Genomic DNA, 24,295 nt, shown 5'->3' with positions numbered 1-24,295 from the left:
ACTGATGAAAGAAATTAAAGATGATACAAATAGATGGAGAGATATACCATGCTCCTGGATTGGAAGAATCAATATTGTGAAAATGACTCTACTACCCAAAGCAATCTACAGATTCAATGCAATCCCTATCAAACTACCACTGGCATTTTTCACAGAACTAGAACAAAAAATTTCAAAATTTGTTTGGAAACACAAAAGGCCCCGAATAGCCAAAGCAATCTTGAGAACAAAAAACGGAGCTGGAGGAATCAGGCTCCCTGACTTCAGACTATACTACAAAGGTACAGTAATCAAGACAGTGTGGTACTGGCATAAAAACAGAAAGATCGATCAGTGGATCAGGATAGAAAGCCCAGAGATAAACCCACGCACATATGGCCAACTTATCTTTGATAAAGGAGGCAGGAATGTACAGTGGAGAAAGGACAGCCTCTTCAATAAGTGGTGCTGGGAAAACTGGACAGCGACATGTAAAAGTTTGAGATTAGATCATTCCCTAACACCATACACAAAAATAAGCTCAAAATGGATTAAAGACTTAAATGTAAGGCCAGAAACTATCAAACTCTTAGAGGAAAACATAGGTAGAACACTCTATGACATAAATCACAGCAAGATCCTTTTGGACCCACCTCCTAGAGAAATGGAAATAAAAACAAAGATAAACAAATGGGACCTAATGAAACTTCAAAGCTTTTGCACAGCAAAGGAAACCATAAACAAGACCAAAAGACAACCCTCAGAATGGGAGAAAATATTTGCAAATGAAGCAACTGACAAAGGATTAATCTCCAAAATTTATAAACAGCTCATGCAGCTCAATAGCAAAAAAACAAACAACCCAATCCAAAAATGGGCAGAAGACTTAAATAGGCATTTCTCCAAAGAAGATATACAGACTGCCAACAAACACATGAAAGAATGCTCAACATCATTAATCATTAGAGAAATGCAAATCAAAACTACAATGAGATATCATCTCACACCAGTCAGAATGGCCATCATCAAGAAATCTAGAAACAATAAATGCTGGAGAGGGTGTGGAGAAAAGGGAACACTCTTGCACTGCTGGTGGGAATGTGAATTGGTACAGCCACTATGGAGAACAGTATGGAGGTTCCTTAAAAAACTAAAAATAGAACTACCATATGACCCAGCAATCCCACTACTAGGCATATACCCTGAGAAAACCATAATTCCAAAAGAGACATGTACCAAAATGTTCATTGCAGCTCTATTCACAACAGCCCGGAGCTGGAAACAACCTAAGTGTCCATCATCGGATGAATGGATAAAGATGATGTGGCACATATATACAATGGAATATTACTCAGCCATAAAAAGAAACGAAACTGAGCTATTTGTAATGAGGTGGATAGACCTAGAGTCTGTCATACAGAGTGAAGTAAGTCAGAAAGAGAAAGACAAATACCGTATGCTAACACATATATACGGAATTAAAAAAAAAATGTCATGAAGAACCTAGGGGTAAAACGGGAATAAAGACACAGACCTACTTGAGAATGGACTTGTGGATATGGGGAGGGGGAAGGGTAAGCAGTGACAAAGCGAAAGAGAGGCATGGACATATATACACTACCAAACGTAAGGTAGATAGATAGTGGGAAGCAGCCGCAGAGCACAGGGAGATCAGCTCGGTGCTTTGTGACCGCCTGGAGGGGTGGGATGGGGAGGGTGGGAGGGAGGGAGATGCATGAGGGAAGGGATGTGGGAACAGATGTATATGTATGACTGATTCACTTTGTTATAAAGCAGAAACTAATAAAAAATAATAATATTAAAAAAAAATGGGAGGAATAAAAAGCATATTACCAATTGTTCCTCTGGGTAATGCCATTTATTTTAATTCTCCCAAATACACACATACAATACACACACACACACACACACACACACACACAGTCTCTCTCTCTCTCTCTCTCTCCCCCTTGGGCTGATGCTTCTCGGTTGCTGCAATAGCAAACTGGAGAGGAGAAGGATATTAACACTGTTGGACATTTAACTAAGCACCTACTATATACCAAGTACTCGTCAAAAATTCTGTCAGTTGGCCCACATCTCCACTGAGGAAACCGAGGCCTAGACATCAGGAAGGGATAGTGAAGAAATATAGTCAAGGTCTATGATTCCCAGGGAAGTTACATTTTCAAGCACCTCATTTGCTTAATTAAATACATGAATCAGACTTGCTGCTGAGTGAGGGAAAAGGGGAAAAGGAAAAGTATCTGCCCCTTGCTCCACTGTCCATCTGTTTGACAGGGCTGTAGCCATCTTAGGCATCAGCAGACCTTTGACACTCTCACTTTGACCTTGTGGCTACTGTGTTTATGTCTTCGTGCGAAGCAGGGGCTGGCCAAGGCCCGGGCCCTCTCTCCGTGGTTTTCTGGTTCAAACCTCGGTCTTTGCGATGAAGTGGAAGGGGGACTCAGAGTTACTAGCTTATGTGGTTCTTTCATTCAAAAGTGGGTTTTCTGAAACCCTACAAGAATTCATTTTCTTTTCCAAAACCCATATGATTCTGTTTGGAATGAACTACAAATCAACATCTATTTACTCAGAGAGAGAGCTGGTGAGCCGAGAACAGGAAGAAAAGAAAGTGGCATTTATCGAACACCGGTTATGTGAACTACTAAGTACTTGGACATGTTATAGATCCTTGCAATCGCCTGGTGAGGTATGCTGTTTATCCCATCTTACAGATGAGAAAACTGAGGGCTAGGCAGATTCAACAGTACTGGTGAGTAGTCAGCCTGTTCTCTCCGAGGCCAAAACCTGTGCCCTTTGCTTAACATGGCAGGATTGTGCAAGGGGATGGGAGCGAGGACTTCTCTCTTCCCTTGGAATTCGAGACAGATCCAAATCCCTAACTGGCAATAGGTTTCAAAGAGTCACACCATGTGTGACAGCCTACATACAACATATACAATTACAGCCTTGCCTCCACTGCTTCAAGGTCAACATTTCCTTTTCCCATCTTGGCCAAAGAATTCTTGGTGTGGTTTCCTGAGTTTCCTCTTTTCTTCAAGCTTTTTAATACTATACAGACATGATGCTTTGAATTAAAGCCTTGGGGAGACATTAAAATATGAGAGAAAAGTCACTTTCTATTAAGAAAGTCAAGAGTGACAGTGTCCAGTGGTTTTATTTGCGTGGTTGATTTCATGTGTGGATATTTAACTGGCTCATATTGAATAGCTATACAAATGGGGAGATTTTCCAGAAACATTTGTTGTATCCAACCCACTGTGGCAAGTTCTTCATATCAGACAAAGTCTGCACAGCTGCCAAAGAAAATTATGTCCTGACTTACATGATCTCAAAAAAACATCTAAAAAATTTACTTTAAATGGACTCATGTTTTAGGTGTATTGGAATAACTGCTACATAAAATCATCCCATAGTGAATGAAGGTCAAAGAAGATCATCTTTAAACTCTACATTTTGCAGATGAGAAAACTGAATGCCAGAAGGAAAGTGACTTTACCTGAGGTCACACAGCTCTCTACAGCTCAGTTATAAGGAGAATTCACTTTGTAGGACTCTCCTGCACTGTATCAGGATCAGATTGTTATATATTGAATTCTATTTAATGGAACATAAAACACTCAACTCCATATCAGGATCCAAGTCTCCTTAGAGAAGAAGAATAGATGCTTTTTCTCCTCTTACGAAAGGTGGAATTATTCTAAACCTCTTTACCTAGTCATATGGTCAGTTGAGATCCTATACACATAGGTGTGAAATGGATGAGGGCATTTCTTACCTACAGAAAGGATTCTTTAAATCGAGGGTGTTCCCAGACCTGAAGCCTGTCTGGTTTACCAGCGCCACGATCTGAATGTCATAGCTCTGTCTGTAAGGCAGAAAAAGAAAACCAACATATCAACTCACAAGGCTGGTGTTAGCCAGTCACATATATTTAGGGCATCTTCTTTTTTCCTTTTTTTTCTACTTTTTTGGGCGCACCATGTGGCATGTGGGATCCTAGTTTGCTGACCAGGGATTGAACCCATGCCCCCTGCAGTGGAAGCATGGAGTCTTAACCACCACTGGACCACCAGGGAAGTCCTGGGCATCATCTACGCATACCTACTTCATGTGGGTTTTAAGAGCATGTGTTTGGCATCTTATACATTTCTGCATCTGTTTATTTGGATACGATTAATATTGGTAGAGGCAATTGAAGGCTTGTTTGCTTGCAAACTGTTTATTACAAGAGTCTGATAGCTATAATTTCTTGATTTAAATATTACAAAGGTAATGGTATTTCTGGTTGATTAAAGTATTTTAAAAAAAACTTTATCAATATCAAAGGCAGAAATGGCTTTAAGTAACAGAGACCCTTTATGGGTCACCACTGATGTACCAAAACAATCTTAATCATGCGAGAATTGGCTAAGCTAAAATCTCAAACTGACGTAAAACAGCCAACAAATGTGATTGATTTTAAGAGACCCCAGATGAAGGCTCAAGCAATTACAGTGAGAAGAAGCGGCTAATAATAACAAGTAATATGCTATATCCTGATGACTAATCTGAAGTGGTTATGTTTGTGGGATTTTTATTAGTCATTCTCAAGAATATATGTATTTCTTTTGGTTATAAAAGGGTGACATACTCACTGTAGAAAAATAAGGAAAAATAGAAATAGAATAATCCATAATGTCACTAGACAAGGATTCCTTCAACTAGCATTGTAGAATATTTCCCTTCTATGTAATTTTCCCTCTCTATATTTATAAATTTTTAGCAAAATCATGCTTAAATTGCTTAAATAGTCCTTCTTATCTCCTTATTTTATTTAACGTTAGCCTTTATCCTATAATTCTCAACAATGTATTTTTCAATACCATTATGTGGGTATAGCACAATTCACTTAGCAATTTCTCATTGTTAAACATTTATGTTTTTATAATAACATATTATTACTTATGGTAACAAAAATCTGGTTTTATGACAGAAATTCTCTGCAAAAGACATTCCTGTAATATATCTTTATGTACTATCTAGGATTATATTTCTTGGGATAAATTCCTAGAGGTAGACTCACCAGGCTAAAGCATATAAAACATATTTAAGGCTCTCAAGACCTACTGCTAAAATATCTTCCAGAAAGTGTACCAAATTACTTCCTCACCTACAAAGCATAAAACTACTAATTTCATTACACTTTTTCCAATTCTTAATATTTAAATGTTTGGGATTAAAATATTATTATTTTAATTTTAATTTCCTTGGTAACTAGGCTTCTTTTTTAAATTCCAGAAATTAGTGAGTGATATAAATCCCTCCCTATCATTCCCAATAGTGGCCTGGGTAGGTTTAAATATAAGGTCAGAATCTGTGAAACCAGTAACTCAAGGTCTAGATTTTACTGAGGACAAACAAAATAAGAGGAAGACACAGCCATATATATATTTTTAAGCACTCATTTCTGTGGGCATTTTATTTTTGTATTTTTAAACATCTTAATTGGAGTATAATTGCTTTACAATGTTGTGTTAGTTTCTGCTGTATTACAGTGAATCAGCTATATGCATATGTATATTCCCATATCCCCTCCCTCTTGCGTCTCCCTCCCACCTTCCCTATCCCACCCCTCTAGGTGGACACAAAGCACCGAGCTGACCTCCCAGTTCTACGTGGCTTCTCCCCACTAGCTATCTATTTTACATTTGGTAGTGGATGTATGTCCATGCCACTCTCTCACTTCGTCCCAGCTTACCCTTCCCCCTCCCCGTGTCCTCAAGTCCATTCTCTAGGTCTGCGTCTTTATTCCTGTACTGTCCCTAGATTCATCAGAACGACTTTTTTTTTTTGATACCATATATATGTGTTAGCCTATGGTATTGGTTTTTCTCTTTCTTTTTTTTTTTTTTTGCGGTACGAGGGCCTCTCACTGTTGTGGCCTCTCCGGTTGCGGAACACAGGCTCTGGATGCGCAGGCTCAGTCCATGGCTCACGGGCCCAGCCGCTCCGCAGCATGTGGGATCTTCCCAGACCGGGGCACGAACCTGCGTCCCCTGCATCGGCAGGCGGACTCTCAACCACTGCGCCACCAGGGAAGCCCGGTTTTTCTCTTTCTGACTTACTTCACTCTGTATGACAATCTCTAGGTGCATCTACGTCATTATAAATAACTCAATATAGTTTCTTTTTATGACTGAGTAATATTCCATTGTATATATGTGCCACATCTTCTTTATCCATTCATTGTCAATGGACACTTAGGTTGCTTCCATGTCCTGGCTACTGTAAATAGTGCTGCAATGAACACTGTGGTACATGACTCTCTTTGAATTATGGTTTTATCAGGGTATATGGTCAGCAGTGGGACTGCTGGGTCATATGGTAGTTCTACTTTTAGTTTTTAAAGAACCTCCATTGTTCTCCAGAGTGGCTGTATGAATTTACATTCCCACTAACAGTGCAAGAGGGTTCTCTTTTCTCCACACCCTCTCCAGCATTTACTGTTTGTAGATTTTTTGGTGATGAACATTCTGACAGGTGTAAGGTGATACCTCATTGTAGTTTTGATTTGCATTGCTCTAATGATTAGTGATGTTGAGCATCTTTTCATGTGTTTGTTGGCAATCTGTGTATCTTCTTTGGAAGAATATCTGTTTAGGTCTTCTGCCCATTTTTTGGATTGGGTTGTTTGTTTTTTTGATATTGAGCTGCATGAGCTGCTTGTAAATTTTGGAGATTAATCCTTTGTCAGTTGCTTCATTTGCAAATATTTTCTCCCATTCTGAGGGTTGCCTTTTTGTCTTGTTTATGGTTTCCTTTGCTGTGCAAAAGCTTTTAAGTTTGATTAGGTCTCATTTGTTTACTTTTGTTTCTATTTCCATTACTCTAGGAGGTGGGTCAAAAAGGATCTTGCTGTGATTGATGTCATAGAGTGTTCTGGCTATGTTTCCGTCTGAGTTTTATAGTGTCTGGCCTTACATTTAGGTCTTTAATCCATTTTGAGGTTATTTTTGTGTACAGTGTCAAGAAGTGTTCTAATTTCATTCTTTTACATGTAGCTGTCCAGTTTTCCCAGCACCACTTATTGAAGAGGCTATCTTTTCTCCACTGTATATTCTTGCCTCCTTTATCAAAAATAAGGTGACCATATGTGTGTAGGTTTATCTCTGGGCTTTCTATCCTGTTCATTGATCTATATTTCTGTTTTTGTGCAAGTATCATACTGTCTTGAATACTGTAGCTTTGTTGTATAGTCTGAAGTCCAGGAACCTGATTCCTCCAGCTCCGTTTTTCTTTCTGAAGATTGCTTTGGCTATTCAGGGTCTTTTGTGTTTCCACATAAATTGTGAAATATTTTGTTCTAGTTCTGTGAAAAATGCCACTGGTAGTTAAACAGGGATTTCACTGAATCTGTAGATTGCTTTGGGTAGTATAGTCATTTTTGCAATGTTGATTCTTCCAATACAAGAACACGGTATCTCTCTCCATCTGTTTGTATCATCTTTAATTTCTTTCATCAGTGTCTTATACTTTTCTGCATACAGATCTTTTGTCTCCTTAGGTAGGTTTATCCCTAGGTATTTTATTCTTTTCGTTTCAGTGGTGAATGGGAGTGTTTCCTTAATTTCTTTTTCAGATTTTTTCATCATTAGTGTATAGGAATGCAAGAGATTTCTGTGCATTTATTTTGTATCCTGTTACTCTACCAAATTCATTAATTAGGTCTAATAGTTTACTGGTAGCATCTTTAGGATTCCCTATGTATAGTATCATGTCATCTGCAAACAGTGACAGTTTTACTTCTTCTTTTCCAATTTCCTTTTATTTTTTTCCTGTCTGATCGCTGTGGCTAAAACTTCCAAAACTATGTTGAATAACAGTGGTGAGAGTGGGCAACCTTGTCTTGTTCCTGATCTTAGAGGAAATAGTTTCAGTATTTCACCATTGAGAACGATGTTGCCTGTGGGTTTGTCATATATGGCCTTTATTATGTTGAGGTAGGTTCCCTCTATGCCTACTTTCTGGAGAGTTTTTGTCATAAATAGGTGTTGGATTTTGTCAAAAGCTTTTTCTGCATCTATTGAGTTGATCATATGGATTTTACCCTTGAAGTTGTTAATATGGTGTATCACATTGATTTGCATATTGTGAAGAATCCTTGCATTCCTGGAATAAACCCCACTTGATCATGGTGTATGATCCTTTTAATGTGTGGTTGGATTCTGTTTGCTAGTATTTTGTTGAGGATTTTTGCATCTATGTTCATCAGTGATATTGGCCTGTAGTTTTCTTTTTTTGTGACATCTTTGTCTGGTTTTGGTATCAGGGTGATGGTAACTTTGTAGAATGAGTTGGGGAGTGTTCCTTCCTCTGCTATATTTTGGAAGAGTTTGAGCAGGATAGATGTTACCTCTTCTCTAAATGTTTGGCAGATTTTGCCTGCGAAGACATCTGGTCCTGGGCTTTTGTTTGTTGGAAGATTTTTAATCACAGTTTCAGTTTCAATGCTTGTGATTGGTCTGGTTTATATTTTCTCTTTCTTCCTGGATCAGTCTCAGAAGGTTTTGCTTTTCTAAGAATTTATCCATTTCTTCCAGGTTGTCCATTTTATTGGCATAGAGTTGCTTGTAGTAATCTCTCATGATTCTTTGTATTTCTGCAGTGTAAGTTGTTACTTCTCTTTTTTCATTTCTAATTCTGTTGATTTGAGTCTTCTCCCTTTTTTTCTTGATGAATCTGGCTAATGGTTTATCAACTTTATCTTCTCAAAGAACCAGCTTTTAGTTTTACTGATCTTTGCTATTGTTTCCTTCATTTCTTTTTCATTTAATCTCATCCGATCTTTATGATTTCTTTCCTTCTGCTAACTCTGGGGTTTTTTTTTGTTTGTTTGTTCTTCTTTCACTAATTGCTTTAGGTGTAAGGTTAGGTTGTTTGTTTGAGATGTTTCTTGTTTCTTAAGGTAGGATAGTATTGCTATAAACTTCCCTCTTAGAACTGTTTTTGCCGCATCCCATAGGTTTTGGGTTGTCGTGTTTTCATTGTCGTTTCTAGGTATTTTTTGATTTCCTCTTTGATTTCTTCAGTGATCTCTCAGTTATTTAGTAACATATTGTTTAGCCTCCATGTGTTTGTATTTTTTACAGATTTTTTCCTGTAATTGATATCTAGTCTCATAGCACTGTGGTCAGAAAAGATACTTGATACGATTTCAGTTTTCTTAAATTAACCAAAGCTTCATCTGTGACCCAGGATATGGTCTAACCTGGAGAATGTTCCATGAGCCCTTGAGAAGAAATTGTATTCTGTTGTTTTTGGATGTAATGTCCTATAGATATCAATTAAGTCCATCTTGTTTAACGTGCCATTTAAAGCTCGTGCGTCCTTATTTATTTTCATTTTGGATGATCTGTCCATTGGTGAAAATGGGGTGTTAAAGTCCCCTATTATTATTACGTTACTGTTGATTTCCCCTTTTATGCCTGTTAGTATTTGCCTTATGCATTGAGGTGCTCCTATGTTGGGTGCATAAATATTTACAATTGTTATATCTTCTTCTTGGATTGATCCCTTGCTCATTCTGTAGTGTCCTTCTTTGCCTCTTGTAATACTCTTTATTTTAAAGTCTATTTTGTCTGATATGAGAATTGTTACTCCAGCTTTCTTTTGATTTCCATTTGCATGGAATATCTTTTTCCATCCCCTCACTTTCAGTCTGTATGTGTCCCTAGGTCTGAAGTGGGTCTCTTGTAGACAGCATATGTACAGGTCTTGTTTTTGTATCCATTCAGCCAGGCTATGTCTTTTGGGTGGGGCATTTAATCCATTTACATTTAAGGTAATTATCGATATGTATGCTCCTATTACCATTTCCTTGATTGTTTTGGGTTTGTTTTTGTAGGCCTTTTCCTTCTCTTGTGTTTCCTGCCTAGAGAAGTTCCTTTAGCATTTGTTGTAAAGCTGGTTTGGTGGTGAATTCTCTTAACTTTTGCTTACCTGTAAGGGTTTTAATTTCTCCATGGAATCTGAATGAGATCCTTGCTGGGTAATCTTCATTGTAGGTTTTTCTCTTTCGTCACTTTAAATATGTCCTGCCACTCCCTTCTGGCTTGCAGAGTTTCTGCTGAAAAATTAGCTGTTAACTTTATGGGGATTCCCTTATATATTATTTGTGGCTTTTCCCTTGCTACTTTTAGTATTTGTTCTTTGTATTTAATTTTTGATAGTTTGATTAATATGTGTCTCTGCGTGTTTCTCTTTGGGTTTATCCTGTATAGGACTCTCTGTGCTTCCTGGACTTGATTGACTATTTCTTTTCCCACGTTAGGGAAGTTTTCAACTATAATCTCTTCAAATATTTTCTCAGACCCTTTCTTTTTCTCCTCTTCTTCTGGAACCCCCATAATTCAAATGTTGGTGCGTTTAATGTTCTCCCAGAGGTCTCTGTGACTGTCCGTACTTCTTTTCATTCTTTTTTCTTTATTCTGCTCCCTGGCAGTTACTTCCACCATTTTATCTTCCAGCTCACTTATCTGTTCTCCTGCCTCAGTTATTCTGTTATTGATTCCTTCTAGAGTATTTTTAATTTCAGTAATTGTGTTGTTTATCACTGTCTGCTTGCTCTTTACTTCTTCCAGATCCTTGTTAAATATTTCTTGTATTTTCTCCATTCTATTTCTGAGATTTTGGATCATCCTTACTATCATTTCTCTGAATTATTTTTCAGGTAGGTTGCTCACTTCGTCTTCATTTACTTGATCTTGTAGGTTTTTACCTTGCTTCTTCATCTGTAATATTTTTTTTGTCATTTCTTTTTTTTAAATTTTTTGATGGGTGGTGCTATATTCCTGTCTTACTGCTTGTTTGGCCTGAGACATCCAGCACTGTAATTTGCAGGCTTTGGATACAGCCGGGTCTTGGTGCTGAGATGAGGACCTCTGGGTGGCCTCACTCTGATTGATATTCCCTGGGGTCTGAGGTTCTCTGTTAGTCCAGCGGTTTGGACTCAGAGCTCCCACCACAGGAGCTCAGGCCTGACCTCTGGCCTGGGAACCAAGATCCCACAAGTTTCGTGGCATGGTAAAAAAAAAAAAAAAAAAAAAAAAAAAAAAGAAAGAATATAAAAAGAAAGAAAGAAAAAAAGGAGCAGTACAATATCAAAGAATAAAAAACAAAATAAATTCAGAAAGATAAAAAATATATTAGAAAAATAAAACTATAATTGAAACAACTGCAACAAGGTAAAATAAAACCAGAACAGAAAAAAGAATAAAAAAGGGGAGGGGGTGGCACAAGCCAAAAGGAGAGAACAATACCAAAGTATGAAGAATAAAATGAGAAAAATAGAAGATGTATTAGGAAAAATAAAAATATAAAACAATCAACAACAATGAATCAACAAGGTAAAATAGAACCCCAATCTAAAAGAGAAAAAAAGAAAAAAAAAATCCTTGCCTATGGGGGCAGAGTTTAGGTGGGGGTAGAACTTAGGCAGGGGTGGAGTTTAGGGTGGGGTGGGACCTAGGCGAGCATGGGGCGGGGCCTCTGCTTAGGACCTGCATGGAAGGGGAGAAGCAGCATGTGGAGAGGAGGGCCTCTGGAATGTGGAGTTCTGGAGTTTGGAGGTAGGGCCCTGTGTGTGGGTGGGGTTTAGGCCCAGAGCATTGGAGGGGGTCTCAGAGGGGGTCTCTGAGTGTAGAGGTGTGCCACAACTACTGAGCCTGTGCTCTGGAGCCCACGAGCCACAACTACTGAGCCTGCGTGCTGCTACTACTGAAGCCTCTGCACCTAGAGCCCGTGCTCCGCAACAAGAGAAGCCACCGCAAGGAGAAGCCCACGCACCGCAATGAAGAGTAGCCCCAGCTGGCCACAACTGGAGGGGGCCCGCACACAGCAACGAAGACCCAACGCAGCCAAAAATAAATATATATAGAAAAAGCTTTAATTATGTGAATATACTACAGTAATAATAGAAAGTACAAAACCAAGTGCTATAGATAGACCTATATGGATGTATATGTATGTGTGTGCGTGTGTGTATATATATATTTACACACTATATATATATATATATACACACACACACATGTATAGAGAGGTCTGTGTACATATACACATACAGAAATTCATATAGTATGCATTTTATAAGACAAAAATAAAACTAAAAAAAGGAGCTTAGTTGCTCCGTGGCATGTGGGATCTTCCTGGACCAGGGCTCAAACCCATGTCCCCTGCATTGGCAGGCAGATTCTCAACCACTGTTTCATGAGGGAAGTCCACATTCACATAATTAAAAGAGAAATGTTAGTCTACTTGGGGAACACATGCATAAAGTGATTTTACTCATATGTGCACATAATCAAACAACTTTGGAGACCATTCCTGTGAACTTTAGGGATATAAATTTCATAAACTGCATAAAAAAGAGATGTTCTCTTTTACTGTCCAGAGCAATAAAATGAATGACAGCTCAAGAATGATGGGAGGCTGTAAGAAATAAAACGCTACTAATACAATCATAAATGTTCCTGGCAGGGAAGAAAAGGGCAGTCATTGTCACACTGGTGTGGTTGCACAGGGGGTTCTCCCAGGAGGTCAGAGTTTAAAAGAATATTTGATGATAAGGGAGGGGGAGGTCCAATCTAAGGCAGAACAAAGAGGCAGCCCCATACTGAAAAAACAGCGTGAAAACCCTGACATTAAGGAAGTGCTGAGGTTTGTAGAAAATACCAAGGAAAACAATTTTAAGATTAAAAAAATCTGATGAGACACAATGAGAGTAAGAAAGAGAGCAAGGGAAGAGGAAAGGGAACTAAGGTTTACTGTGGACCTACTACGTGTTAATTACTATACTATGTTTTCTCCCTTAATATCTGCAAAATCCTAGTGAGACAATTATTATACATTCTACTTTATAGACGATGAGGTAAGGAAACTGGGGTGTTAGAGAGACTCATTAACTTGCCCAAGATCACTCAAGTAGCAACCAGTATGGAAAAGAGACTGGACAGAACCAGGCGACACCCAGACTCCAAAACCTAGTCTCTTTCACTACACAAGGGTGCTGGTCTAATAAGATACAGAACCTCCTCCCTTTCTCCCTCCTGCAAAAGCACTGCATGCCCATGGTATCTCCACATCTTCTTTCAGTTGTGCTGGGCTACATTTTTTTTTTTGCGGTACGCGGGCCTCTCACTGTTGAGGCCTCTCCCATTGCAGAGCACAGGCTCCGGATGCACAGGCTCAGCGGCCATGGCTCACAGGCCCAGCCGCTCTGCGGCATGTGGGATCTTCCCGGACCAGGGAATGAACCCGTGTCCCCTGCATTGGCAGGCAGACTCTCAACCACTGCACCACCAGGGAAGCCCACTGTAAGCCTTTTTGTACATTTCTGTTTTGTACAGTGTAACTATATTATCTATTAAAAAATTAAACAGCCATTTAAGAAGATAGAAAGTTATGAAAACTAGAGATAAAGCATAGTTTCACAAAAGAATAGTAATAGCTGTGTCCAATTACGTTCATTTCCCTTTTTGGCAGTGTTATTGGACTGGGCAATGAGGGTGAAACTAGAGGTTAAGCTCATCTGGAATCACATTCAATAAAGGTTGGTTCACATTTCCTCTGGCCTGGATGGAGGAATGTGGGCTGGGTATGAGCACAGGTGGAGGGATTTTGAGCTGCTTCCAGGCCAGATCCAAAGGGTGTAGATTAGGCTATGAAAAATTTTTTAATTTTTTTGGGTGGGGCTTTATTGAGACATAATTGAGATATAACGTTGTGTAAGTTTAAGGTAAACAATACATTGATTCGATACACTTACATATTCCAAAATGATTCCCACCATAGCATTAGCCAACACCTCCATCACTTCACATAATTACTGTTTCTTTTTTTCTTGTGAGAACATTGAGGATCTACTCTCTTAGCAACTTTCAAGTATATAATACAGTATTATTAACTATAACCACCATGCTGTACATTAAATACCCAGAATTTGTCTTATTTCTAACATAGCTTTATATTAATTGTGGAATAGGCCTCTGAATCAATATCTTATTTATTTTATATTTTAAATTATACAGTACAGTTGACTGCCGCCCTCCTTTTTTGGTTTACAGTTCTGTGAATTTGAACACATGTAGAGATTTATGTAAATACTGCCACCACAATCAGGATGTTATTATTCCTTTGCAGTCACACTGTCTCTCCACCCATAACCCCTGGCAACCACTGATCTGTCTCCATCACTATAGTTTTGTCTTTTCAAGAAAGTCACACATATGGGGTCATACAGTATGTAACATATTAAGACTGGCTTCTTTTGCTCAGGATAATTAGGCTATGCGAATTTTGAAGGAAGGTTTACACTCTGGGCCTCTTTCTGCTTAATAATTTTTAAATGAAAGTTTGCCTATTAAATTTGCAAATGATACAAAATGGAAGGACTCACTAACATGCTACACAAAAAAATTTTTTTAAGTAAGATAATCCACTGGCTCTAGTAAGCATCTAAAAACAGCATGATGAATGCATGAATGGAATAAATACAAAAACTTGAATTGAAGCTGACAAAAATCAGCTGCATGGGCTTCCTTGGTGGCGCAGTGGTTGAGGGTCTGCCTGTCGATGCAGGGGGTGCGGGTTCGTGCCCCGGTCCAGGGGGAATCCCATGTGCCATGGAGCGGCTGGGCCCGTGAGCCATGGCCGCTGAGCCTGCGCGTCCGGAGCCTGTGCTCCGCAACGGGAGAGGCCACAGCAGTGAGAGGCCCACATACCGCAAAAAAAAAAAAAAAAAAAAAAAATCAGCTGCATACTAGGAGAAGGGAGAAATGACTTAAAGATCATGCAAAAATATACTTTTTGCCTTTAATTATCTAAACACTCAAGTAAAATGGCCCCCAACTTAATTTAAACTTTAATTACATTATTATTATAAGTATGGTACTCAAAACAGCAGTGTTCACTATCGTTTTGTAGCCAGCACTTACCAGGACATGTATGCTGTCCTGTATTTAGTTTTGGAGAACTAGTTTAATTTTATTTTATTTTTAAACTTCTTTATTGGAGTATAATTGCTTTACAATGATGTTAGTTTCTGCTTTATAACAAAGTGAATCAGCTATGCATATACATATATCCCCATATCCCTTCCCTCTTGCGTCTCCCTCCCACCCTCCCCATCCTACCCCTCTAGGTGGACACAAAGCACCGAGCTGATCTCCCTGTACTATGCAGCTTCTTCCCACTAGCTATCTATTTTACATTTGGTAGTGGATGTATGTCCATGCCACTCTCTCACTTCGTCCCAGCTTACCCTTCCCCCTCCCCGCGTCCTCAAGTCCATTCTCTGCATCTGCGTCTTTATTCCTGTCCTGCCCCTAGGTTCTTCATGACTATTTTTTTTTTAAGATTCCATATATATGTGTTAGCATACTGTATTTGTTTTTCTCTTTCTGACTTACTTCACTCTGTATGACAGTCTCTAGGTCCATCCACCTCACTACAAATAACTCAATTTCGTTTCTTTTTATGGCTGAGTAATACTCCATTGTGTATATGTGCCACATATTCTTTATCCATTCATCTGTCGATGGACATTTAGGTTGCTTCCATGTCTGGGCTATTGTAAATAGAGCTGCAATGAACACTGTGGTACATGACTCTTTTTGAATTATGGTTTTCTCAGGGTGTATGCCCAGTAGTGGGATTGCTGGGTCGTATGGAAGTTCTATTTTTAGTTTTTTAAGGAACCTCCATACTGTTCTCCATAGTGGCTGTATCAATTCATATTCCCACCAAGAGTGCAAGAGGGTTCCCTTTTCTGGAGAACTATTTTAAAGGGGACATTGAGAACCTGCGTATTTCCAGAGGGAAGGACTGAGAATTTTAACCTATTTCAAAATCACTCTTATAGGAGGGAGGAGTTGAGGATGTTGGCCTGAGGACAGGGAGACCAGGAGTATATTCGGTAAGATGCTCCTAATACTTGAACAACTGCCATTTGGAGGTTGGAACAGACCTATTTCTTTTGAATTCAGAAACATAACTAAGATCAATGAGTTGAATCTACAGGAAGTCTCAATAGATCTGTGATCAACAGCAAGAATAAGTTTTTAATAATTAAAGATGTCTAAAGTAGAAGAAAGTAGTCAACAGTCAATGACTATATGAAAAGTCATAACCTTATAAGTAATTAAAGAATTATAAACCAAAACAACAAGATGCAACTTTAAACACTTATTTTGGAGTCTATTGGATTAGCAAAAGCCACAGAGACGGTTATCATCCAGTTTCAGGGAAGACGTGGAGAAAAGAGTTTGCTTATCTGTTGCTGGTATGAGTGGAAATTGGTGCAGTCACTGAGAAAGGTAGGATCTAGTAGACTGTAACATGTACCTACCCTTTGATCCAGCATTTCTATTTTTAGGCATCTCATTTAGAAATATTCATGTCACTGTGCAAGCTCTATGTTCAAGGATACTTAGTGCAGAATTTTTTGTAATGGCAAAAAAAAAATTGGAAGCAACCTAAATGTCAGTGAATCAGGGATTTTTAAAAAGACATTATGGTATATCCATGTCCTTGGCTGTTCTGCATTTACGAAAAGAACAAAGCAGATCTATCTGTACAGATTCAGGACTTATTACTAAGTGAAAACTTAAGTTGCAGACTGCTAGTGTAACCTTCCTATAAAACAATAACAACTCTACAATGATGTTTTTGTTGGTACATGCACCAAAAAACACTTGAAAGGATAAGGACTAAGGGCTCACATCTGGGGAATGGGGTGAGGGTGGGAGCATGGCTGGACTCTAGACACTCTTGTAGTTTTCAACTTACATCTGAGCATGTTTGGGTTTTGTCATGAAAAAAATAAAGACGTTAAAAATGGAAGGGTTGATTGGTGAGGTAGTGAGCTCTCTGTCACTGGAGTGTTTAAGCACAGGCCCAAGGAAGGTGGTGGGGGTGGGAGTGCCGGTAGGGAGGGAAGAAAGTTGGATGAGATGACCTCTAAGTACCCTTAATATCCTGAGAGTCCTTGAGCTACTCCTCTATGCCTTTCTCCTCTAACTCACCCAGGAAAAGCTCCAACAAGATGAAAGAAAATAGAGCCTTCTAAAAATGAGGTAAATCAAAGTATTCACTGCTGAGACCTCGTGAGTCCATTACCAGAGGGAAGCAGCCGGTTCTGCCTCACACACCATGCACCACTCCTGCAGTACTTTCCCCCCTGCAGTACAGATCGATTTCCCAGTACTAAATTTGGGGATGTGTGGCTAGACAGATGGAAGTAAGGCCAGGAAGCTGACGTGGGCTTTAGAGCGCTTGATAATTCAAGTCTTTGGCAAGTGCTCCCATAAGCTAATGGATTTCCTTCCTTCCTTCCTTCCTTCCTCCCTCTGCGGTCAGGTGGGGAACACTGCCCTTGACTTATCTTAAGCTTCTCTTCCTGGCTGTGCTCAGTGCAAGGTGACATGTGGTCTGCAGGCTTTGAGGCTGAGGGCATCTCGGCAAATTCAGCCAGGCCTCTGTAAAGCCTGCTGCCCATTTCTGGTGCTGGAGTCTCAGGGGCCTGCCAGCTTCCTCTTGCTCCCCCACCTGTCAGAGCCCAGGAAACAGGCGGGATCCGTCGGTACTCTCCTGCTTACCGTTTATTGGCCACAAACAGCACTCTCCCTGAGAGGGTCTCTCCTTCCTTGGCAAAGAGAGGAGTCTGAAAAAGGCACCGCACCTGATACCAGTGAGTCAGAGGCTCAGTGGGCGCTGTTGACAGCCAAACTGTTACCCTGTGGGGCAAGGCAAGAGTTAAAAGCCAATTAGACTCCAGGCCCACATTAATGGATTGAACTGGGGACGAGTGGTTTCGTTTATTAACTCATGGAACACTTTTAAGATACGAATGGCTCAATTTATTGAGCAGTTACTATGTGCTGGGTACAGTGCCAAGAGCATTATGTAATTAGCCCATTAAATCCCACAACAACCCTAGAGAGTCAGGCCAGGCTTCAAACCCAGGCACTTGGTCACTCTGTCAATCTGTATGGCTATGTCAAAGTTCATTAGAAGCCCGATAACAGCAGAGTTAAATTGGCAATTGATTTGTTGGAAAAGTCTGGCAGGGTGAGAAGTCTGGAGTGTAGCCCCTTACTGTCTCATGCCCACCTGTTTAGGGGTCCTGATGGGGGTTTCTGGAAGCAAGAAAAACTATGGGGGCAGATGGCCTCTCCTGCCCTTCAAGCCCAGACATCGCGCGCGCGCGCGCGCGCGTGTGTGTGTTTTCAAGTTGACGTTCTTCATTTCATATGAAGAAGTGGGGACACCCTGCTGGTGCTTTGAACGCTGGGGTCACCTGTCCTGGGATTAGGCAGTGGTCATGGGCTTGCAGGTAGTAAGGTGCACACTGAACACAGGGAAAATTGCTAGAGAGGACACTTTGCCTTGAAGAGTTTGGGGGGAATTTTATATAATTTAACTGCTAAGTAATATAAACCACCTTTACATCAAAATATATACTCGGCTATATTATGGAGTAGAATGCAAATGTTCTACAGCTTTTTAAGATAAAGCATTTAACTTCAAAGAAATTTCCCCCTTGAAGCAGGCGGCTTCAAGCTTATCTCCCTTACCCTTGCAGGAACAAATTCGTTTACTTGGGATGTTAGTGGGGGAGAGTCTGAGAAATACATGCACAGATTCCTTGAACACACATGCTGTGTGGAATAGGAATGACTCGTACATTGTTTCCTTTCTCTCTGATTGGCAGCCCAGATAAGGCTTCCAGGGATCCCGGCCTCCCCTGAGTCGCCCAAGCCCCCTGAGCTGTATCACAGACCCACAGACACGTCTTTCTCAGTAGACGCTATGGAGAGCCTGGATGTTTTTATAAGAAGTGGAGGAGAGTGTACTGTCAGTTTTCCTTCTGCCTGGTCGCGTGGCCCAGATAAACCCTCACTGCTAGCTGGGACCCATGGAGAAGCCTGGGAAGAGAGCAGGGGTGTCAGGAGGAGAGCAGAGACTTGGGGGTCGTAGGAGCAGTGCAGCCCTTAAAAGCACACCCAACACTGACAGTCAACTAGTAGGTGGTCTCTCCCCTACAACTTGCAAACCTTTCCGGTAGGGGAGAGAGGAGTGCACAGAGGGGGAAGTTACCTAATGCCGCCTGCCTGATCATTGAAAAAGGATTCTAGATTGTGAAACTGAAACCTGTGAACCAACATGGGGGAAAGTGATTTGAGGAATGACTCAGACACAAGAGGTTCTATAACCAGGTGTGACGGAAACAATGTCAGGGGCTGGCCTCCCCCATGCCCCCATCTATTGTGGAAAAGAACAGGATGGTTGATAAAGCACAGGCCCTCTTCTTACTCCTCCAAATCCCAACACAACTGGCCTAAGAGTATTTTAGCTAGAGTTGATATGGCAACTACAGAAAACTGTCTTATTTTCATTTCACTCTAAAATCTAAAAGTAACATTAACACCAGTGTTTATTTTCTGGAAACGTGGAGAAACAAATATTACGGCTGTTGAGCTTAGTTTTTTTAAAACTTTAAAGTTATGGTGACAAATAGTAGAGGATGGCACGGGAGAGAGTAGGCAAAGAAGGGGTATGATACATACAGAGAGCCAACAAAGGCCACGTCAAACCAGAATGCCAGGCCGTGGATGAGGCCAGACTGCGCCATCTGAAACACAAACGGAATTTCTATTCTGCAAGGAAATAAAAAAAAAAAGAAACACTTGGAATTATTTTTGTTGTTGTTGACAGACATACTGGATACATTTGTGAGATCAGTGGGAACATTCACAGAACATTTTCTTTTTCTCTTAAGCGCTCTTGCTTTGGCAGCAAGATTCTCTTAGTGGGTGATGAATGCTTGGGTGATGCTGCACATTTGAGAATGTTGCTTCTGGATGAAACTCCGCAAGGACCAGCCCACTGTGCTGCAGTGACCCAGAACTCCACAGGGCGAGTGCAGCATCCGGAGCTGGGTTGGACTACTGAACAGGAGGATGACTCAGGACATAGCTGACAACCGTCCTTCCAGAAGCCAACACATGGGCTGTGGCAGCTCCCCTTTGCAGCTGTGCAGAAGGGAAAGGCTATTCAGGCCCCTAAAAGATGAAATGGACCACAAGGGGGAACATCAAGCTCCGAAGGTCACTGTCATAGTTCATTTATTTTTCAGGGAGGCAATTTAACTTCCCACCAGGCTACAGCAAGAGTCATGCAGAAGTGGCCATGGTTGATGCCAAATGCAGAGTAAGTTGGAAGAGAAAGAATGTTGGAAAAGATATAACAAAATCTAGAAGCTGGACCTGTTTTAGCTGTGGAACTTTGGTAAGTCACTTAAATTCTCTGAGCCTCAGCTTCCTCTTTTGTTGAAGAGTGGCAAAATCTCTCTTCTACTTCCCTTTCACGGTTCTTGTGAGTGTCAAGTGGGAAAAAAATGTATATGAGAGTGCTTTGTAAACTTCAAAGTATTCCACAATTAAAAGATGATATTATTGGTCCACTGCTGGGGCTGTACTGCTCCAGGGAGACACATTTTAGTGAATGTGCTAGAGATTTCCAAAGGAAAATCTTATATTTAAGATTATTTGCATTTATGGTGCCTCCAAAGGCCTAACTTCTTCTACCCTGCAGTAGTCAGAGCATTTATAGAGTTTTCCATTATACCTGTCACATTGAATTTGTTCGTTAATGCACTGTAATTATTTCCTCCCACTTTTGGAATTCCCCTAAACAGACCATGAGCTCCTCAAGGAGAGACTTAAGAAATTACTTAATGTATCTGTGCAAGCACCAGTACAGTACCCAGCACAAAGGAGAATCTTAACAAACATTTGCTGAATCAATGCAACAAATTAATGAACGACATCTCTGAAAAGCCAACAAAGACATAATTTTCAAAAAATTCCCTGACTCAGGAGGCCGCTCAGAGCAGCAAATAAAGCCAATGGAAGTCAATTTTGTCTGGACCTGTGGTAGTTATTAGACTTGTTCCCAAATGCCACTTCTCTTGCTCTGAGCACACAGGTACTGCATTCATCCACCCACTTGTGCTTAGGTACTCTGTCTGCCACATCATTTGCTCTGACCAATTAAATGTGAACAGAAGTGAGCTGTGTCATTTCTGGGCAGAAGCTTTTATTGTCAGTACATGCTTTGCCATGCTGTGTCTTCTTCCTCAGTAATCAGCCTTGTTACAGACAGAGGCTGCTGCACCAGCCTGACTGCTGGGGTTGGCGACGCTGCATGGAGTTAAAGCTGGTGCACATGAATAAACAGTGTAGGGGAGAAAGGCCCCTGTGTTATCATAAGTTACTGAAGTTTGGTTTTGTTACTGCAGCATGCTCTAACCAATCCTGACTGATAGAGCATCCTTTGTCCATCATGATCTCAAGAGAGATGATGGTCTGAGTTAGCCAGCTGTACCTCCTGAAGTCTGACTCTTGCTTCCTCGGTAGTCCAGGCAAATTATAACTTAGCTGGGTCTTACATTTCTTACCCAGAAAAAAATACAAATATCAATCTTCTCAGGCAGAAAAGGGTAAAATACTAATGAAAGGTCATCCAAAGGGGATTCATATCGCCACCTGAGAAATGAGTCTTCACTTCAGAGTCTCTTCAAGTGGAAAAAAGAGGGCAAAAACTAACATTGACTGAGGGCCCTCTTTGAAAATGAACCAGTGCATGTAAAATTCTTAGCATGTTACCTACTATGCAGTAAGCACTCAACAAGGTGTAGCTCCTCTTCCTGTCATTATTGTGGTACTGGCTTGGGTGAGTGGTTAAAAAGCCGACTCTGGCCTTCTGAAAGGTTCAATACTACCTCTAACACACGTATTAATTCTGTGCATTCTACATAATTCTGTATATGCAACTTACTGTTCCACTCTGCTTCACTTCTGTCATTGGTGAAGTGGGGACAAAAATAGTACCATCTGCATAGGGTTGCTGTGAGGATTAAATGAATCATTATATGTAAAGGGCTCAGAACAGTGTCTGGCTATGTTAGCATTAGCTACTACTATTTAATTTTTCTCATTCAATTCCTAAAGCAATCCTATGAAGGAGGCATCATTTCCCTCATTTTGCAATAAATGAAACTAGTAATTGATGGACCATTCCTGTGTGTGACTCACACCTGAAATCTCTTCCCTGTGTGAGCTGTGGAACTCTGCCCTGAAGTTTGGGGGATGCAGGGGGTAGAGGAGATTTTAAAAATCAAAAGCAACATTGGTTGGTACCAACCTGTGGAGATCTGCCTCTTCTGCATCCATAAAGTTTACTGTGTACTTGACTGTCCGAGCCATCAAAATCCTAATGTCAAAAGTGTCCTTGGGGAAAAAAACCAAAGATACCTTTCTATCAGAATAAACTGAACTCAGACAAGATTGCAGTCTAGCTTTCCTCCTGAAATTTTAAGTCAACAAGAGTTCGAATTTAGAGGGCATGAGCTTAATGAGTATAATATTAATAATAAAAGCTCACAATTATTTCGTAAGTGCTTTATTTAGTAAGTGCTTTACTAGGTTGTATCATTTAATCCTTACCAACGACTCTGGAGCAGGCATTTGGTGTTTCTTGGACCATCCAGAATTTACCTCCTCTCGACACTACAAGAAGTTCCATAGGAATTTAGTCTACCATCAGCTCCAGGTGTGGCCTATGACCTGAGATTGGCCAACGAGAGCATTACTTTTCCCCTGAAGACAGGAACTGGCTCACAGATGGACACAGGACCCAAGGTAGGACAATCAGGCTCTATCTAAACTAATTCTGGGGGTTTTGCCAAAGTTATTAGGAAAAGGCAGGCTCTCCTGTGGGACTTAGAGTTGTAAGAATCTGAAGTTGTAGCTTCTGCTGCCATCTTGCTACCATGAGGAGAGATCCTGTCTAGGAACAGAGGAAAACCAGAGGAAATGGAGATAAATGATGAGAATAGAAAAACCAGACCATTGTGACATTGTCTGAACTCCTGCAACAGGTCCCTGAAGCAAGCTCTGTGTCCAGGCTTCACAATATTTGAGGACCAATAATTTCATTTTAGTTTAAGCCAGTCTGAGTTGGGTTTCCTTCCACTTAAAACTGAAAGAGTTTCAGATAATGCAAACTTAAGTTGCCCAAGGTTACACAGCTAGATGGGACCACAATTGAAACCCAAATCTGTCTGACAACAAAACTCCTGCTCCAAGCTATTTATCATCCAAAGCTTCCCCTTTTATTATGCCTTGGGCCACTGGAATCAATGGGAGGATGTGAATTATTGAACAAGTATGAGGGCTGAGTATGTGCATGGCGGTGAGTCAGGACAGTTGGAGAATCAGAAGTTACTTACTGAAAGGCAGATGGAAAATCTCCTTGCTTTCAACAGTATCATTCTCTGAGAATTTTCCTAATTGCTCGGGAGATCAGAGCTGGAAAACTTGAAACACAGTGCTCCAAGGAGCTCTTTCTTTGCTTCTGTGATGGCTTAGCACAGAGCCTGAGAGCACGGTGCGTCCCAGGTGCCTGAGTTAGTAAGTGAATGAATCAATAGATAAACACATGGGAAGAAAGAGCACACTTACTACTATTGGCTGTCTGAAGTATTCGTCCACCGCAGCACTCCGGAGACTGGACAGGTTAACCCCGTAGAAGCACTGCTGGTACCTAAAACAGCACAAAGAATCAGCATGCATCTGTCCTGCGTCCCCAAGACCCACAGAGCTGTGATGCGCTGCGAGGCTGCCTCACTGGTCCTCTAAGTTAGCCCTGGAGCAAGTGTGAGAAAGTGTGAAGGGCAAGGGGTAGATTAGAGGAAGAAACCTCTCTAGAGAATCTGCACTTGAACTGGGGTGGGGAGAGAAGGGAGGAGGTAGCGGAGATGGAGGAAATTACTTGTGGGGAGAATACTGACAAGGATATTTGGGGGCAGGAAGCCCTTAGGGTCCCCACCCTTGACCTCACACCACAAGGTGGCTGCCTGCTCCAGGACATGCCTTCCATGTCCTGAAATACAATTCCTTGGCCCTCTCATTATCTCAACCCAGAGCACAACTTGCGATCTCCAAAGCCTCTTGATACTCCCCCACTGTTTTAGGAAACAGATTTCCTTTTTCTGTTCTCCCATAGCCACTGGCCTGCACCTTGCTGGCATTTGCCATGGTGGCCAACACCCGTGAGAGTCACAAGTCAGTGACAGCTGTGTCTGGTGGTGAACTGGAGCTGACTCATCACTGGGCACATTTCTTCCCAATTCAGTGGTCAGGGACATCTGGACCACAGAAATGGACAAATTCTACAAGTGCTTCCT

The 24,295-nt window shown here is 40.8% G+C and overlaps 1 protein-coding gene across 1 annotated transcript in view; it reads right to left on the bottom strand.

Moving 5' to 3' along the window:
* Positions 1 to 2,300: 2,300 nt before the first annotated feature.
* The window catches only part of LOC308619300 (histone-arginine methyltransferase CARM1-like), a gene marked incomplete at its 3' end in the record, with an annotated part of 98,938 nt that continues 76,943 nt past the window's right edge, over positions 2,301 to 24,295 (bottom strand). Inside the window, exons 5-10 of the mRNA XM_081237921.1 lie at positions 23,571 to 23,652; positions 22,252 to 22,337; positions 19,614 to 19,703; positions 17,643 to 17,780; positions 3,785 to 3,874; positions 2,301 to 2,421 (exon numbers count right to left, since the gene is read on the bottom strand). Coding sequence (XP_081094047.1) covers positions 2,301 to 2,421; positions 3,785 to 3,874; positions 17,643 to 17,780; positions 19,614 to 19,703; positions 22,252 to 22,337; positions 23,571 to 23,652 — 607 coding nt within the window. The remainder of the gene's footprint in view (positions 2,422 to 3,784; positions 3,875 to 17,642; positions 17,781 to 19,613; positions 19,704 to 22,251; positions 22,338 to 23,570; positions 23,653 to 24,295) is intronic.

This window comes from Mesoplodon bidens, assembly GCF_964165515.1.
Source record: "Mesoplodon bidens genome assembly, chromosome: 6".
NCBI classification, from domain to species: domain Eukaryota; kingdom Metazoa; phylum Chordata; class Mammalia; order Artiodactyla; family Ziphiidae; genus Mesoplodon; species Mesoplodon bidens.
Note: the sequence above shows the minus strand (reverse complement) of the source record. Positions and strands in the feature narration are given on the sequence as shown.